Genomic DNA, 17,831 nt, shown 5'->3' with positions numbered 1-17,831 from the left:
AGAGAGAGAGGAAATCACAAGGGCAGTATAATGAAAACAAGAGAAGACTCAAAACAACTCATGGGAGAGAAAAGAGAGCTTGTATTCCAAACTTGTGCATCTAACAAGTGAAGACCAAAGCCAAAATTTTGGTCTTATATACATCTCACATTTTGAAGGGAGGGCCAACCCTATTCTTTCACTTCCACTTCTCTCTTCTCTCCTTTTACAAGTCACTTGGGTCATATCGCTCCAAGTCATTATCACCTTTACATTTTACTCCATGATCCTATTAGATTTGCAAAATTGTCATGATGCCAAAATGGCACCTTTGTTAGCCAATGTGGTTAGCAAACCAACCCCAGATCATATAGTTTATGATCTATTTGGAAGTAGGGCAGTTTTAAGGTAGTCCAATTCATCTATATGACGTGGCTCAACACATAGAGAAAATCCTCTTTGTCCTAGCCTCTCCAATGAGAGTCACATATTCTAGTGTTGTGTTGAGTCTATGAGCATTTGCTCATAGTATCAAATGCTCATATTATGTAAACTACAACAAACCCAATAAGGGTGTGTAGTATGTTGAGTCCTTAGGTAAAGTCTTGAGTCAAAACTCTTGAGTCAATTTCATTAATAGAAGATAGCTCAGTCTATTGAGTCACAAATCTCCTTTAGCAACTAAGAAATTGCATGTAAATGGGTGATTATTTAATCTTTCTCTTAGTTTAGGAATTTTGGGGATAGTTTGAGCATGCCTTACTTTTATAAAATGCCAAAAACCTCTCTTAAAGGTCTCACATGTACAAAGTTCCTTGACAAAATAGAGAGAGCAGTTCTCCTAAGGTTTTGGAACAACCTTAATGATAAGAAAAAAGCTAGTTTAAATGCAGCCTATCGGATGTTATGACTTCTAAACCCCCCACTTCCTTGGGTCTGGTACAAAAAGTCCATTTGATCTTAGAGATTCTTCTCTCAATAGTATCTCACCCCCACAAAAAAGATCTGTAAATATTAATGAATTTAAGGTGGAAACTGGCAATAGGGTTAATAGAGTGGTTTAAGACCATTCTCAATTTGCTTGAAAACCTCTCCATTGTCTATTTTGTTCTTGAACTTGCCTAAGAACCAGTCCCATCTATCCTTTATGGAGGTGTCACCCATGGTCTTCTTAAGACTTTAATAAACTTCTTTCTTTGTAATGGAAGCCCTAAAACTCTCATGAGGTTGCAAGTGAAGCCCTAATAAACCTTCACCATATAATAGTGGATCGTTTGGCCTAAAACTCTCATGAGATTGCAAGTGGCGCCCAATGAGATTGGCTTCCTAAAGCCCTAAAACTCTCTTGGGTGATGATGCTCATTTAGTAGCTTCACCCTATCTGCTTGTTGTATCAGTTTTCTATGAGTGTGATAGACCCATGGGTCTTCGGAAGACTTTAATAAACTTTCTTTCTTTATAATGAGCATCTAACAAGCATTGCATTCAATCGTGTGAACCAAATAAAAGCACACAACCGTGCCTTCTAAAGCCCTAAAACTCTCATGAGGTTGCAAGTGAAGCCCTAATCTCATGAGGTTTGTGGATCGTTTGGCCCTAAAACTCTCATGAGGTTGCAAGCGAAGCCCTAAACTCTCAAAATGCATGTGCCACGGCCAATTCACCAATTGGGTGGATTGGTCAACTAAGAAGGCTTATATAAAAAGACCACCACTCAAGCCGAATGCCAATCCCATCTAGACCCTCATCGAAGCTCTATTGGAGAATGCACAGGTGGACAACATTATAAGTGTATCTTATTTGGTGATAAAAAATTTCTCTCGCTCCATTGTGTTGCAACACAATCTTTCTGCTATGTCGTATTTCTCCACAGCCTTCTGAGGTGGCAAGGTTCTATTCTTGGGCCTGGACAACAGAACTACCAAAACTTATAGAGGATATAATGCTGCTCGGTGTGTGATTGTTGACAAATGGTGGGCTTGTCCAATCGTTAAATGTAAGAATTGCTGCAACCAATTGGCATAGACACTTCTCAGAGCCAATGGGAATAAATAAAACCTATGGCAGTCACTTAGGCCGTTACACACTCTCCCCTCCTTGTGTCCTACTTGGCTACCATGTTAAGCCCAAAATCTGCCCATCTGGGGCAGCCAAGGTTGGTTGCCCATGGATGGGCACCCATTATTCAAGCGAATGGGTTGCTTTCCTACTAGAAGAATCTAATAAATGGGATGTTCAAAAATTTTATGCATGTTTGGCAGGCAGTATGTGTAAAGGCTTTGCTGATGACGTAAAAGTCTTGGGTCGACCAAGATCTGATAGCAGTTGTCAGATCTTGGCAAATTAGGAAGATCTGATAGCAGTTGTGAGATCTTGGCAAATTAGGAATCGTGATTAACTAGCCCACGCGAAATTTTAACCAGCCCACAATTAGTGTCTTAGTTCATTGAAAGAACAATTTTACCTTAGTTCATTTAAAGAACAATTAGTGTCTTAGTTCATTTAAAGAACAATTTTACCTTGAGTTACCCTCCAAGAGACCTTTCACGCGGGGGGGAATGGGGCCAGAGTCGAAACCTTCGACCACTCACCATTGGCAAGGAAAATCGTCCTGCGGCCCATTCCCGTGCCGGGTTGCATACCTAGGCCCTAAACCTTAGCTAAAACTCTCTTGGGTGATGATGCTCGTTTAGTAGCTTCACCCTTAATGCTTGTATGAGTTTTCAATGAGTCGGATAGACCCATGGGTCTTCTTAAGACTTTAATAAACGTTATTTCTTTGTAACGAAAGCCCTAAAACTCTCATGAGGTTGCAAGTGAAGCCCTAATTTCAGCGCGGCTTGCAACCCTCTCCTCCGACTTCTTCTTTACAACAATCTATGCTTTTGAGCAAAAAAGAATTGGATCGATGCAGTTTCCCTGCTGAATCTATGCAGTTTCACTGCTCACTCCTGTTTACCTGCTTACTTTAATCTATGTTTTCGATTGGATCGATGGGGTTTCACCTGTGAATCGGCTGCCTCCCCTGCTTCCGATCCTCAGCTCAATGGCAATCTCTGCTGGCGTCGACCCTGCCTCTCCCAAAAGACAGTATATTTGCAAAGTTTGCGGAGCTACTCGGTCCAAGCGTTCTCTTATGGAATTGCATATACAATGCCATCCGAATGACTCTGCTGGATTTGAGATAGTTGGGAAGGATAAAAGGAGATACGGCTGTAACATCTGTGGTGCCGTTCGATCAAAGTTATGTTTACTCCGGCAACATATGCTTTCCCACGCTTCCGAGGTCATCATCTCCCCATACGTAGGGTCTTGTCCAGGTCTGAAGTGTGTCTCTGTGGTTTTCCGGCAGAGTTTTCCTGAGGGTAATGTCTATGTTCCAGCGTCCGAATAATGCTTTGTAGTTTTTTGCGCGTATGATTTGATTTGGGTCCGTTATGCAGTCCTGTGAAAGCTTTAAAACAGAGCAATCATCGGGAGGGCTTCAAAACGAGAAACGAAAACGCCACGAATGCGAGGAGTGTGGTGTGCAAGTGAAGAAGCTTGCCACTCTACAGCAGCACTCTCTCATTCACTCGAGTCTGGTGAGAGGCTTCTTTGCACGTTTCCCCGTCTGTAGCGAACTCCCACTTATTTATAGTAGCGGTTTTTTAATATGGTAGTCCTGATTTGCTAGCAGTTACTTGGCGTGCACCAGAGCAGTACCGAGAAGGGTGACCTCTCAGGAAGTCCTGGTTGCGCCTGTCTTGTTTGGAACTAATACCAGCAGCTCAGATCTGAGCAAAACAACTTCAAGTAGGTGTTTCGAGTGGAGCTTCTGCATTTCATCCACGGATCAAATTAGCATCATTTCGGAGAGGCTTAAAAGTAGAACTCTTTTTCAGCCCTAGATAGAAGTAGTACACTGCATTTCACTGAGTCGATTTAAATATGTTGATTATTTTTGTACATACTCATTTGGCTGCAGAGGCCATTTGTTTGCCCAAAAGAGGGCTGTCTTAAGTGTTACAAGAGGCAGGATCATTTGAACCGTCATCTCCTTCAACACGAGAAGACCTTTCAATGTACATGGCCAGGTTGTATCATGGTATGTTCCAATCGATCCAACTTGCATCGCCACCTGAGAAATCATGATCTGAAGGGTGAACTACAGAGAGGGAGAGAGAAGGGTTTACACGCACTGAAAAAAATAAAGTGCCCTGAATCTGAATGTCACAAATCTTTCAGCTATCCCTGCAGAGTCCAAAGCCACTATGAAACTGCACATGGTGAGATTTCACACCATGTTACCTTACTTGAAAGATCTTGAGATCTTAGTACTTGTGATCCTTTGGGGGTGCAAGAACAATAGACTTTTAAAGTTGTTTGAAATAATATTTTGTAGTGTTTGCTCAGCAAAGCTGTTCACAGAGATTGTTGAGAATGGCATTGTAATCTGGCGGAAGTTTTATGATGGCAGCATTTCAGTATGCAGAAGTTTTTTGTGGTGAACCTGGCTGTGGAGAGAGCTTCTCTGAAGCTTCTGCTCTGCATAAGCATATTCGGAGCTCTCATCAAGTTGTTATTTGTGAGTTGTGCGGCGTGCATATATCAAGAAAAAGCTACAGACGGCATTTGTTGGTACATGAAGCAAATCGCTTACAGTGTAGACTTCAATGCCCCTTCCAAGGCTGCATACGAAGCTTTGCAAATGTGAGTTTGACTGGAGGCGTAATTAATTAATGCGAAAGTGGTGATTGCCAAATGATTTTAGCTAGTGCTTTTGGATCTTTCTTGACGCTCTTTTTTTCTATCAGAGCTCTAATTTGGCTACACATGTCAAAGTAATTCACATGGGTTTAAGAGACCACAAGTGTACATATGAAGATTGTGGTAGAACATTTGGTCACAGACATACAAGAGACAAGCACGAGAAGACGCGTCTACACTGCTACCTGCAAGTATGGAATGCGATTTTTTCGTTCTTTATTAGAATATAAATGTAATTTTGAGATGGGATCCTGCTTAGTTTGTTTATGTTCTCTCTTTTTCAACCTCTGATATTAGTTGCTTTTGTCTCAGGGTGATTTTCTTGAAGAAGATCTCAAGTTTCAGTTGCGTCCTCGAGGAGGCCGGAAACAAGTAACTCTCAAGAAAGTAGATGATCTCTTCAGGAAAAGGGTAGTTGGTCCTAAAGAAGGTGACAGAACTTCAGAACTTGAGTAGTTGGTCCTAAAGAAGCCTGACAGAACTTCAGAAGTTGAAAGTGATGTGGATCAAATCTTACTTTTGTAGGCAGTGGAGTCTTGCCCATTCTTGCAGAATTAATTGTAATTTGTTATGCCTGCCAATATGAGCTTAGCCATGTTGGAATAGCTGAGGCACACTTGAGGCTAAACTTGAGAACTTGCCATGATTTGGAATAGCTGAGACACACTTGAAAACTTGCCATGATTTGGAGGGTGGAGGAAGGACTATACTGTCTGGGACTGCATTGGTCAAATATTGCTACTGATTGCAACACGGGGGTTTATTGGAGGCAGTAGCAATGCTGGACGGGAGTGCCTGCCCCTTGCCCAAAACTTGCAACCAAATGTTCCTGCAAGTGTTACCTATTGAAACCTGTGGGGTTCATCCAAACTTGTACAATGTGTTCTCTGAGTTGGCCCCCTTTTGAAGCATTTTGGGCCGGTCTATTGGCTTAAAAACTTAGGGTTATTGTTGTAGCTTCTTGTGGAAGCTTATATTTGTAATATATATTGGAATTCAAACTCCCCTTCTTCAACTTTTCAGAGCTTAAAGGAAAGAATTTCCATGTTCTTATACATTCTGCCCTATGTGGAGGCACTAGTTCTGTAACTCATGCAGTTTCTTACCTGATACTCTGAAATTAGTCTAAGTACCTTCCACTGCCAGTGCTGTGGGATCATGAAGTGTTTTAAAATGGACTTGGCCTCAGTATGTAGGTGGCAGATAGCACTTTTTCAGGGTGGACTTAATTCGGTGGGCCATCTTTTGTAGCTATGATTCATATTTTGTTTGGACACCTATGCTGGAGTCACAGCATAGAAATTTGAATATACATGACAATAATATTGACTCGATGTAGCTCGGATTAGCTTTTGTGTGCATATCATGTAATTGAGATAGTCGATCAAATTGCAGAATCTAAATTCACCCTGGGTGTTATGTTCATGGGCTCAAAATAGGTTAGTTTGGATACAATTGTGCAGCGTTTTCCCCAACATGAGATTGTAGCTCGCAACAAGGCCAACAACTCTCCAAATCATGAGGTTGGTTTTTTAAAGCTCACTGATCGGAAGTTCAAATTTGAACCATGAGCATGATATCCATTGCCAAATCAATGCTAGAATTCACAAGAAATGAATTTGGCGGACAACCAGGTCAATAACTTAACAATTTAGCCATGGGCATGTTACGCTCAAGTCGAGGTAACATGACCTTGCAAGGGTTAGTTTGCATTTTCCTTGTCGGCATTTTTCTTTAAAGAATCAATGTTTGTATTATATTTGTTTGGGCTTCATGTAAATGATAAAAAAGGAATCAAGGTCAAGGTCTTTGGTGATGGTGACATGGCACTAGACTAGGTGGATCTAAGGCTAAGGGATCTAAATGCATGAAATGTGCTAAGGGGCAAATGGTTTCAATGATATCCCAAGAGGGGTAAATGATGCATTAAGGAGGGAGCCCAACGCGTGGAGGGACTAGTTGTGTAATATTGTGGTATCGTATCACTTGCATGTGGAAGATGAAAATAGTGTAGCTGAGAACGGTTGCGTCGTTTAGTTCAGGCCTTGGGTAGTTCGTCAGCTTGGGTAAGCGTTGACGAGCAGCGCAGGACGAGAGCCACTTCCGCAATAACCTAGGCTCTCTAGTAACTCATTTTGAAAGCGAGGTTATTGGAGTTACGACTACCTACAGAGAGTTACTGTGTGGTCACGGGACTTGCTTGTGATATTTGCTGGCGGAGATTTGGTTAACAACAAAGGCTGGAGTGTAACATTATTTCTATTTGGGTTCTCGTAGTAATTACAGTGCAAATGCCTTGCATTAGTTCGAGGTTCGCCTTGTATTACTTATGCACTCCGATTGAAGGGTGTCATCTGCATATGCGCTGAAGTGCCACGAAGTGCTTGGTCGTGAGCTCGTGGGAAAGGGGTAGACAGTACAGCATGTTCGTGGTCACAAGGCAGATCATGAATGCGTGTTGGAACAACCTTACAGGGATAAGTTAATTTCTTCGTGCAGCAAAAATATGATCAGGGAGCTTTCTATGCCTTCTAATTTTCGTTGGAGTATGTACTCATTTATTTGCCTCTGTATTTGATTTATTTCAGATTGCAGGAGTTTCCCTAGTCTAGGGAAAAGTGGGTTTTGGTTGCAGTGTGATTTCTGATGTCTGGTTGGCTGTAAAATTGGGGGTTGGACTTTCGACTGGTAAATACAGTTTCAAACGGTGTTTTATTATTTATTTCAAAAATAAAAAAAAACACACCCATCGACCTAAATGGAAGTAGAAGAAGAAGCTTCTAGGATGGATCCCGTAGAGTCGGGAGTCCGGTCGACCCCGCAGGTGTCGCGCCCAACAGGTCATACACTATCTGGTAGAATTGCAATGTTAGAGGATGCCTTGCAACATATTTTAGCGCAACAGTTACAAGCAAATGTAGGGCAATCTGAGCTCAGGAAAATGGTGCATAGTATGTCTGCTAGACCATCCCGTGAAGAGAAAGGTAAATCTCCAATGGAACCGGAGTCCAGTGTTCATACGGTCAAGCCTAGGAGGGCTAAGGTGCCTAATATTGCCAATTATAGGCCAGAAAAGTATTTTGGTCGGATGTCTGACCGTAGTTCCGATATCATAAACCTAGTTACACAAATGGGACGAGGCCTTCGCCATTTGTGAAATCAGGAATGATATGAAGAGAATCCGTGAGGCCACCCATATGTTTAATGAGGCAACAGATAGGTGGTGGATAAAACAACAGAAAGATGGAGTGGCATCCACTACTTGGGAGGGGTTTAAAAAGGAATTTAGAAAACACTTCTTACCTCCTGACGAAGCATCCCGAGCTTGGTATCAGTATCGAAACCTACATCAGAGAAACTTGTCAGTGGTGGAATACACTGATAAGTTTAGAGAAAGTGTAATGAAAGTTTATGAACCTCTACCTCAGTCAATCCAAGTAAAAGATTTTATCTTTGGATTGAATGATCGGATCAAGATGGAAGTTCGGTAGCCGTGAACTATGAGGATGCAAAAGGGAACATACCAAGTGGGTTTGTACAGGTTGGGACTCAGTATGAGTACTCGAAGAAAACTGGCTTTAAAAAGAAGTGGATTAGCAAAGGGAGTGTCTCACAGCCTAGTGGTCAAGCTAAGCAGGCGAAACTAGTTGAGACTCCTAAATCAAGTACCACCATTGGAATGAAAAGAAAAGTAACACCAATGGCAGCCCGGGCTTGGTCGACGAAGTCTTCTTTGAACCCAGAGCAAAGGGAAAAAGCGAGGAGAGAAGGCTTATGTTTTGGATGCCTTCAGCCTCATCAGTGGAAAGATTGTCCACGAAACAAGGATCGTCGGATGGCTGAGATGGTGATCTCAGAATGCGATGTGGAAATGGAGGGAAGTCCGAGAGCAGAACAGATGCAGATTCAGCTAGCGGGATCTTCTCAAAGGTCAGTACCTGTTTTGTTCTGTGTGTCTGTTGCTAAGTTAGTAACTAGTACACCTGATAATGTCCTGTCAAAGCCTACAGCAACGGGATATCCAGCCTTTAATGATACAGAGTTAATTAAGATGAAAGGGCAAGTAGCTAATCATGATGTCATTGTGTTGTTTGACTCAACGTCAACGCACAATGTAATTAAACTCCAAGCTTGTAAAGAGGCTGAAACTAATGACTAGCCCATCTGACTATGCATATATAGTTAGAATGGCAGATGGAAGTTCAACTGAAGTATGGGACGAGAGGGTTACCCAGTTGGAGCTTCGGATTCAGGACTATGCTGAGAAGCTTGATTTTGAAATGACAAAGCTTGCTCATGCAGACATAGCCCTGGGTAAGGCTTGGCATTCTAGGAAGAATCCAGCCATAGATTGGAAAAAGCACATTTATCAATTCAAGATGAATGATGTGCTGTATGTCTTACGAGGTGAAAAAGATATACCTCAAGGACCGTTGGTTTCCGTAATGGAAATTCGAAAAGCTCAAGAAGAGTTTTTGTTTCTTTGTACAGCATCGGTAGAGCCGATTAATGATTCTTCGGCTAGTACTAATGTTGCTCAGAATGGAGAGATGGCCAAGCTGGCTGATCAAATAGTAGAGGAGTTCTCTGATTGTTTTAGGGATGAGTTACCTCCAGAGCGGAATGTTCAGCATAAGATTGAACTAATCCCGGGGGCAGAACCTGTAAATAGACCTCCCTATAGGTTGAGTTTTACCGAAGAAGCGGAGGTACGAAGACAACTGAAAGAATACCTCAAGCTGGGGCAGATTCAACCAAGTTTCTCACCTTTTGCTTCGCCAGTGATATTAAAGAAGAAGAAAGATGATACTTTTTGCCTCTGTATAGATTACAGAGCATTGAATAATATCACTATTAAGCACAGGCATCCGATGGCTCGGATCGACGATTTGCTAGATGCGTTACATGGAGCTGTAATTTTCAGTAAGATAGATCTTAAATGTGGCTACCATCAGATCCGTATTAGAGCCAAGGATGTGCATAAAACCGCTTTTAGAAGCAGGTTTGGACATTATGAGTTTTTGGTAATGCCCTTTGGACTTACTAATGCTCCAGCTACATTCATCATGCTTATGAACGATTTACTATGTCCGTATATCGGAAAGTTTGTAGTACACTTTATTGACGATATTCTTATATTCAGCAAAAGTATTGCTGAGCATTATGAACACTTAAGAATAGTGTTCAGTACTTTGAGGAAAGCTAGTCTTTATGTAAATAAAAAGAAAACTATACTCTGTATGGTAAGGCTTGAATATTTAGGATTCATAATTACTCCTGAGGGGGTAGAAATGGATCCAAAGAAAGTGGCTGTGATACTGACTTGGCCAATCCCTCACAGTTTGACCGCTTTGCGATCATTCTTGGGATTTCTTCAATTTTATCGAAGGCATATCAAAGGATATTTCGAAATAGTATCGCCATTGACTGATCTGACCTCCGATAAAGTACCTTTTATATGGGGACAGAATCAACAAGAGAGTTTTAATACCATAAAATAAGCTGTGGTCTCAGGACCGCGGTGTTAAAAATAGTTGATCCCCAGAAACCATTTTTCCTTGAAACTGATGCAAGTGGCATTGCGGTTTGAGCAGTTCTCCTCCAAGAGGGAAGGCTAGTAGCCTTTGAAAGCAAGAAGCTTTCTCCCTCTCAACGAAATTGGCCAACTCATGAATTAGAGTTGTGTGCTATTGTCCATGCTCTGAAAACATGGAGACATTATTTGTATGGATCAGAGTTTTATGTTGATGTTGATCATGATACTCTGAAACATTTTTGTAAACAACCTGACTTGAGAGGCCGCCAAGCTAGGTGGGCAGAACTCATGCAGGAGTTTAACTTGATGATTCGGTACCGAAGAGGGAAGGATAATAAAGTTGCTGATGCGTTGTCACGCATTATGCATAATATGAGTTTCACGGTATTAGAGAGTGCTCTAATGACAGAAATTAGAGAAACTCAAAAGGTGGATGAGTTCGTCCAGAGCCTTTGGCCTAAGACTCATGTATTCAAACCCGGGGAAAAGGATGACCTGGCATCCAGAAAAGGCCAAACTTATGCAAGATATGCCATAAGGGATGGTATGCTGAAAAGAAATGGCAAGGTAGTAGTACCTAATCAAAATGATCTTAGGCAGAGAGTCATTCAAGAATGCCATGATAGCCCATGTGCAGGACATCCAGGAGTCGAGAAGACATATGATCTCGTGAGACGAGATTTCTTTTGGCCAAAGATGAAAAAGCATGTTCATGAATATGTGACACGTTGTTTTTCGTGTCAAGTAAGTAAGGTAGAGCGGGTGAAGCCACTCGGACTTTTATAACCCTTGGAAATACCACTAGGTAGGTGGGAGAGAATTTCCATGGACTTTATTGTAGGTCTGCCTATGGCACAAGGTGGATATGATTCTATCCTTGTGGTGGTTGATCGTCTTACCAAGATGGCTCACTTCATTCCAACTAGAGAGTCTATTAGTACCCTGCAAGTGGCGGATTTGTTTATTAGGCATATATTTCGTTTGCATGGATTACCCAAATCCATAGTGTCAGATAGGGATGTCAAATTTACCGGTCATTTTTAGACTGCGGTGTTTGAGACACTAAGGACTGAGTTGGGAATGAGTAGTGGGGATCATCTAGAAATGGATGGTCAGACAGAAAGAATCAACCAAATTTTAGAGGATATGCTTAGAGCATATGTGTCATTGAGGCAACATACATGGGACAAGTGGCTGCCGTTGTTAGAATTTGCCTACAATGATAGAAAACATTCCTCTACAGGGTTCAGCCTGTTTGAGCTAAACTATGGTTATAGACCAGTGAATTCAACTACATTTGGAGTACCTTAGAAAGTGCCTAGTGCCGCGAACTTTGTGGTTCAGATGCAGGAGATGCTAGCACTTGCGAGAGCTAACATCTGCCAAGCTATGGATAGAGCTAAGGCATATGTGGATGAAAACCGATCCACTAGAGAATTTAAGGAAGGAGAAAAAGTTTTTGTCAAAGTTCCTTCGCACTCTAAGTCTTTGACTGCAGGAGAGTGTGCTAAGTTATCACCTCGATATTGTGGGCCATGGTTAATTCTAAAAAGAATAGGCAAGGTAGCCTAAAAATTAGAATTGCCACAGGGTTGTAAGGTGCACCCAATGTTTCATGTTTCTTGTTTAAAGAAATTTTTACATATAGGTGACTCACTAATTGAGGGTGTTGTTTTGTTTCAGGAGATAGAGGATAATGCAAGATGCAAACCAACATGAATCCTGGACCGAGGAACAATGCAAGTACGCAATCGAAAGATACCCATGGTGTTGGTTGCATGACATGGTTTACCTCTATCAGAAGCTACCTGGGAATCCGTATACCAGTTACGGAGAGTGTTTCCAGACTTTATCATCAAGGATGCTGATGCCTGAAGAGGGAAGGAATGTTACGCTCAAGTCGAGGTAACATGATCTCGGAAGGGTCAGTCGGCATTTTCCTTTAAAGGATCAATGTTTGTATTATATTTGTTTGGGCTTCATGTAAATGATAAAAAAGGAATCAAGGTCAAGGTCTTTGGTGAGGGTGACATGGCACTAGACTAGGTGGATCTAAGGCTAAGGGACCTAAATGCATGAAATGTGCCAAGGGGCAAATGGTTTCAATGATATCCCAAGAGAGGGGTAAATGATACATTAAGGAGGGACCCTAGAATGAAGACATGTGGCATACTAGATCCATTTAGGGAATTTTGGGGCTTGGTGGAATTTTGTAAGCAAGAGCTTTCATGTAGCGAATTTTTTCTTAAGAGCTTACTACCACTGAGGTCAGCTAGGAGGTGAATTCGTGTGCTTGTGCCCGTGATTTGATGAAAAGCTAGGAGTTAGCAGTTTTGGATGTTTCAGGGCATGTCACATCTTAATAACAATATAAAACTACTCCAGATTTTGGTACAATTGTGTTCAATATCCAAGACACTTACCTTTATTATATAATAGTTTATCTTCTAAAATTTGTAACTTCCAATCCAAAAATCTGATCAGTATGATATCAAAGCTAATGTTTTTAATAATTTCACTTTGATTAGGTGGGTTTTGTGCATAGATACATAATAGTGTAGTCTATAGTAACCAAACCTAACATAGCCAAATTAACATGACCCAAGGTAATTGAACTACTGCTATTTAAAGGAGAGAAGAAGATTGAGATGAGGGAAATGGAGATGAGGAAGATGAGGGAAGGGAGAGGGGCGAGGTAGGTGGGAGTGGGCGCTGACAGAGGAGATGAGCGGAGGGAGGGAGCGGTGACGGAGGAGATGAGTGGAGGGAGAGGTGACTTAAGGGGCTAGTAGTAGGGAGGGAGGTAGGGAGGGGTGAGGTAGGTGGGAGCAAGGGGTACGTGAGGGTGATCAATTGTTTAAATTTAACTAAGCTTAATATTTCTTTTTTTTTTGGGGGGGGAGGGGGGGCTTATAACTTAATTGGTTTTTTTGGCCCTGCAAAGGGTCTTAGGGTAGTGTTGGTTTTTGGGTTGGGCTAGTAAAAGTGGGGGTTTGTGAGCAGTCGGTCAAGTTGATTGGGTTAGTGGGGACTTGGGTTAGGTCTTAGGTTAATGATGTAGTTAGGAATGTTTGACCCAAATAGGAACTAACCCAGATCTTACTAAATTTGTTTGACCCAAATAGGAATGTTTGATCCAAATAGGAACTAACTCAGATCTTACTAAATTTGTTTTAGCAACTTCCTAAATTTGTTAGACCCAAATAGGAATGTTTGACCCAAATAGGAACTAACCTAGATCTTACTAAATTTGTTTGACCCAAATGTTAAAGCACATGGACCGAGCTCTCCTATGGACCTAATCTACTCTAATGACAACACTAATCTAGGTGGCTGAATCCTAAGAGTGATCATGATCTATAACTCAAGTCAATTAGGTTCCAAGATAGATTAGCTTGGACTCATAAAGAAAATCTTGAGATAGTGCAAAGTGCTTGATTGATATTACTTCAAATGAACCTCCTTTTTATAGGTGAGGGTACTTACATCCATATGCTTGCTCACATGTGGGATATCTCCTCCATGCCATGTGGCAGCTTGCCCTTTACTCATACCTTTGCTCTAGATGTGCTCATGGCACCACAACTCTCAACACCTCCCCTTGGTGCCATGATCCTTTGGCTACTACAAGGTGGTCAGATGTGAGTTACAAGATCAAATCCTCCCCTGGGTGCCTACATGGCTACTCTCAGGTGGGTTTTGATTTACAAAATATAGGCAAGGTTGGCAAGGTTTTTTGTTTCTCAATACATTCCATTGATGTCACCTTTTGGCTCATGGCTTGATGATGATGCTATGTAGTTGACCTGTTGGTTCTTCAATTTGCAATCTTCTTCCTTGTGTCCCAGCTTCTTGCAATGGTGACACTTTGGTTTGTTCTTCAGTCTACAGTCACTTTGATAGTGACCCATCCTTCCGCAATGGTAGCACTTCGTTGATGTTTTACTGAATAGTGCTTGTTCTTCATTATAGCTGTTGCGTGTCGATGTCGATGTCGATGCCTTCAACTCTCTTTCTTTTTCAAGAAGAGAGGATACACATTCCTCAAACTTTGGATTTAGCAAATTTTTCAAAGTAGTTGTTAGTGCAGTGTACTCTGCAGGCATGCTTTTAAGGAGAATTGCAAGTGCATCTTTTTCCCCTACTTTTGCATTTATGCCTTCTAGTTGGGTCATAATGCTCTTAATTTTGTTGACAAATTGTGCCATGGATTCATTGAAGCCCATGTGCATACCATAGAATTCAATCTTAAGATGGATTTCTTGGTTTTTGGCTTTTGCACCAAACACTGTGTTCAACTCATCCCATGCATCCTCGGCATGATCCTTGGAGTCTATATGATGAATTAACCCAAGTGCAAACCAATGAGTGATAGTGCCGCTTCGTCTTTTTCCTTCTAGGCATCATTTTGTGCAGTGGGTATTTCTTCTTTTATAGTCTTCCAAAGCTTTTGATGCATCAGGAGATACCTCATTTGTGTAGACCACGTGTGGAATCCTTCCCCAGTGAACTTCTCAACAGTTGGGGTGCGTATTGCCATTGCAAAGGTCTTACCAGTTGAAGATACTTTCAAATCTGGCAGTGTCTAATTGCATACAAAAAATCTGAGTTAAGTGCGTAGAGCTCAAAAAATTGGTTATTTTTCCTTTTTGGAGCGTGTGCAAATTCCTCCTAGATTGCAAGTTACGCCTTGTCGAAGTTTCTGTGAAGAAGAGAATGATGGGATATCTCAAGGTGTATGCCCCAGGCACACCTTGGTTTCTATGTGTGTGTGCTAGAGGCACAATTAGGTGCCCATAAGCACTGCTAGGTGGTAGATGCCACATAGGATGATTGAGAGATTCTAGGAGCTGATTGAGGAGATGATAGTGGAGCTTGGTGGCCTTTGGTCAGAGGTCATCAGTGATGTCAGTGATCATGTAAGAGGTGCCTACATATGGACCTCACCTTTCTTCATTCCATAAGCAAGTATTCTCATTTTGTGTTCAGCTTCATGCTTTCCTTTCAGTTCTTCAACATGGTATCAGAGCACTATGATCCTCCTTGAGCCCATTTGTTGTTGAGATATCGAGCTCCACTCGCGATATGCCAGGGTGACCGTTGTGCATTTATGTCACCGACTTGTTAGCTACAGATGCGGTTGGTACACTGCCCACAAATAATAGCTGGATGACAACTATCCTTATCTACACTAGTTCGTGGCTCAGTTAGTATGCCACCTTAGTTAGTTGAGTTTGGTTTGAGACCCACATGTAGGGTTCTATTTCTTTGTACTAGAGTTCTTTTGGCTTTCACAACTAAGAAGAGGAAAACTGTTTTCAGCCTCCACCTTTGTGTGTATTCCCCCATTGTGCTTGTGAGAAAGCCTCAAGTGAGACTCCTTCCCTCTCTCCCACTATCTTCACATGGTATCAGAGCCTTGTTCGTGGTAAGGAGCTCAAGAAAGCAAACCAAGTTCGCAGTGTCCTGGTAAGAGGACCAGTGTTGCTTTCCTTTTTCGAGTTTGGGAGCAAATCTTTGCAGGTAGCACAGCCGGAAGTGCAAGAGTGCACTGTCTCAGATTGAGAGGCCCTTCGCGGTGTGGCGAGAGGGCATTATATGCTGTGGGGTCATTTCGGGGCCCGTTTTGGAGGCGAAAGTACTCCGCAGGCACTCAGAAAAAGGCCCTGTTTGTTCTGCAGGTCGGTGAAAAGTTGCCACAGAAATTGCATCGTATGCCTGTGCGCAGAGATATTGGGAGTTGCAGAATCATCCTTATTGCCTGTTGATGCAAAATCGTCACTAGGAAGTGACTGTGTGGTCAAAAACCACTTTCATCAGGTTTGCAGATTTGCCCTTGTGAGGCACAAGCTGTGTTTTTGTAGTGACAGAATATTTTGCAGTGTTTTGTAATGGCGTCTGATTCTCTTTCATAGATTGTCACTGAAAAGCTTGACAAGAACAACTTCCAAGCATGGAAGTTTAGAATGACAAATTTCCTTATGGGAAAAGGCTACTAGGAGTTCATTACAGGAAATGAAGAAGAACCAGTTCTTCTTAATGTTCCCAATCAACAGGAAATGCAGGCATTTAAAGGATGGCATGAGAGAGCCAGAAAAGTTATGTACTGGCTGTCTATCAGTATTTCAGATTCAATGATTGTGCATATTCAAGATGCAAGTACACAAAAGGTGGCATGGGATACTTTGGCTAAAATGTACAGCACAAATACGCAGGCGAGGAAAATGCAGCTCAAGCAGGAGTTGCACAATGTGCAGAGAGAAAATATGAGCATCAATGACTACCACATGAAGGTGAAGAAAATTGCGAATGCACTTGCTTCCATTGGGTCGCCAGTGGATGATGACGATTTAGTTTCTGTGACCTTGAATGGTCTAGGAAAGGATTATGCACAGTTCCGGACATCCATTGCCGTCCGTGAAAAATTTCCTGATTCTGAGGAGTTGATTGCTCTTCTAATTTCTGAAGAGCAGAGAAATGGTGGTGCATCTTCTTCAGGAGGAACCTCAAAAGAAACTGTCTTCTACTCAAATGCTGGAAGGGGTAGAGGCAGAGGTAGAGGAGGCCGATCTGGAGGCCATGGTAGAAATCAGAATATGCAGCAAACTCAAGAAAACTTGTCCTATGTAGTATGCAGCAAACTCAAGAAAACCAGTCCTATGCAAGAGGACGTGGTAACTCTAGAGGCAGGGGGAGCCAAAGAGGTCCTGGTGGATGGCAGAGAGGTCAAAATGCAAACAGCAATGTTGAATGCTACTACTGTGGTAAAATGGGGCATATGGCGAAAGACTGCTACAAAAAGCAGAATGACATTATGAATGGAAAATTGCAGCAAGGCAATTATGCATCCTCTAGTAGACAGGGTGATGATAGAAATGAGCATTTGTTTATGATACAGCATATGACAAATTCTGTGACAAGTGCAGAAGAAAGCAATGATGTGTGGTATGTTGACTCAGGTATCAAACCACATGACAAGTCATGCTGAATGAATGCAGGATGCAAGGAAAATGGAAAAACCAGGATTTGTGGAGACTGGTGATGATACTGCACATCCTATTGTGCAGATTGGCAAAATTCCTTTGTCTATGCAGGATGGGAAAAAGAAATGCTTGTCTGATGTATTTCATGTCCCGAACATCACCAAGAACTTGGTTTCTGTTGGTCAAATGGTTGAGCAGGGCTTGCAGGTCAGATTCAATCCTCATGGATGCTTTGTTGAGGATATGAAAAATAATGGTCACTTGATAGCAAAAGGAAAGAAGAAGGGCAGGATGTTTACGCTGGACGCGGACATGCCTGAATTGAGTGCAACAATGTTTGCACATGGGACCGGTGTAGTTGCAGATATTGATATTTGGCATAAACGCATTGGTCATGTTAATGTACAATGACTTAAATCAATGCAGGCCCAAAATATTGTTGCAGGATTGCCTAAATTCAAGGTTGCAGAAATGCATAAGGTGTGTGAAGCCTGTCAATTTGGAAAACAGGCAAGGAAACCATTTCCTAAGCATGTTCAAGAGAGTAAGAAGCCATTGGAATTAATCCACTTTGATGTGTGGAC

The 17,831-nt window shown here is 41.9% G+C and overlaps 1 protein-coding gene across 1 annotated transcript; it reads left to right on the top strand.

Annotated features, from left to right (window-relative positions):
- Positions 1-2,824: 2,824 nt before the first annotated feature.
- On the top strand, positions 2,825-5,972 carry LOC147890554 (uncharacterized). The gene is made up of 6 exons (XM_087391059.1): positions 2,825-3,265; positions 3,423-3,563; positions 3,947-4,247; positions 4,439-4,671; positions 4,776-4,919; positions 5,041-5,972. The coding sequence occupies exons 1-6, from the start codon at positions 3,026-3,028 to the stop codon at positions 5,182-5,184; spliced, it is 1,203 nt and encodes a 400-aa protein (XP_087247185.1). The 5' UTR covers positions 2,825-3,025; the 3' UTR covers positions 5,185-5,972.
- Positions 5,973-17,831: the final 11,859 nt, after the last annotated feature.

Source organism: Dipteris shenzhenensis, chromosome 19, assembly GCF_047967505.1.
Source record: "Dipteris shenzhenensis isolate YYH24624 ecotype China chromosome 19, Dip_SZ_1.0, whole genome shotgun sequence".
Classification (NCBI taxonomy): Eukaryota; Viridiplantae; Streptophyta; class Polypodiopsida; order Gleicheniales; family Dipteridaceae; genus Dipteris; species Dipteris shenzhenensis.
This window is presented reverse-complemented; position numbering and strand designations above follow the sequence as displayed.

Coding starts and splice junctions, on each gene's coding strand:
- LOC147890554 (XM_087391059.1), top strand. CDS start 3,026: ATGGCAATCTCTGCTGGCGTCGACCCTGCCTCTCCCAAAAGACAGTAT. Junction 4,248..4,438: donor CCACTATGAAACTGCACATG/GTGAGATTTCAC, acceptor TTATGATGGCAG/CATTTCAGTATGCAGAAGTT. Junction 4,672..4,775: donor GCATACGAAGCTTTGCAAAT/GTGAGTTTGACT, acceptor TTTTTCTATCAG/AGCTCTAATTTGGCTACACA.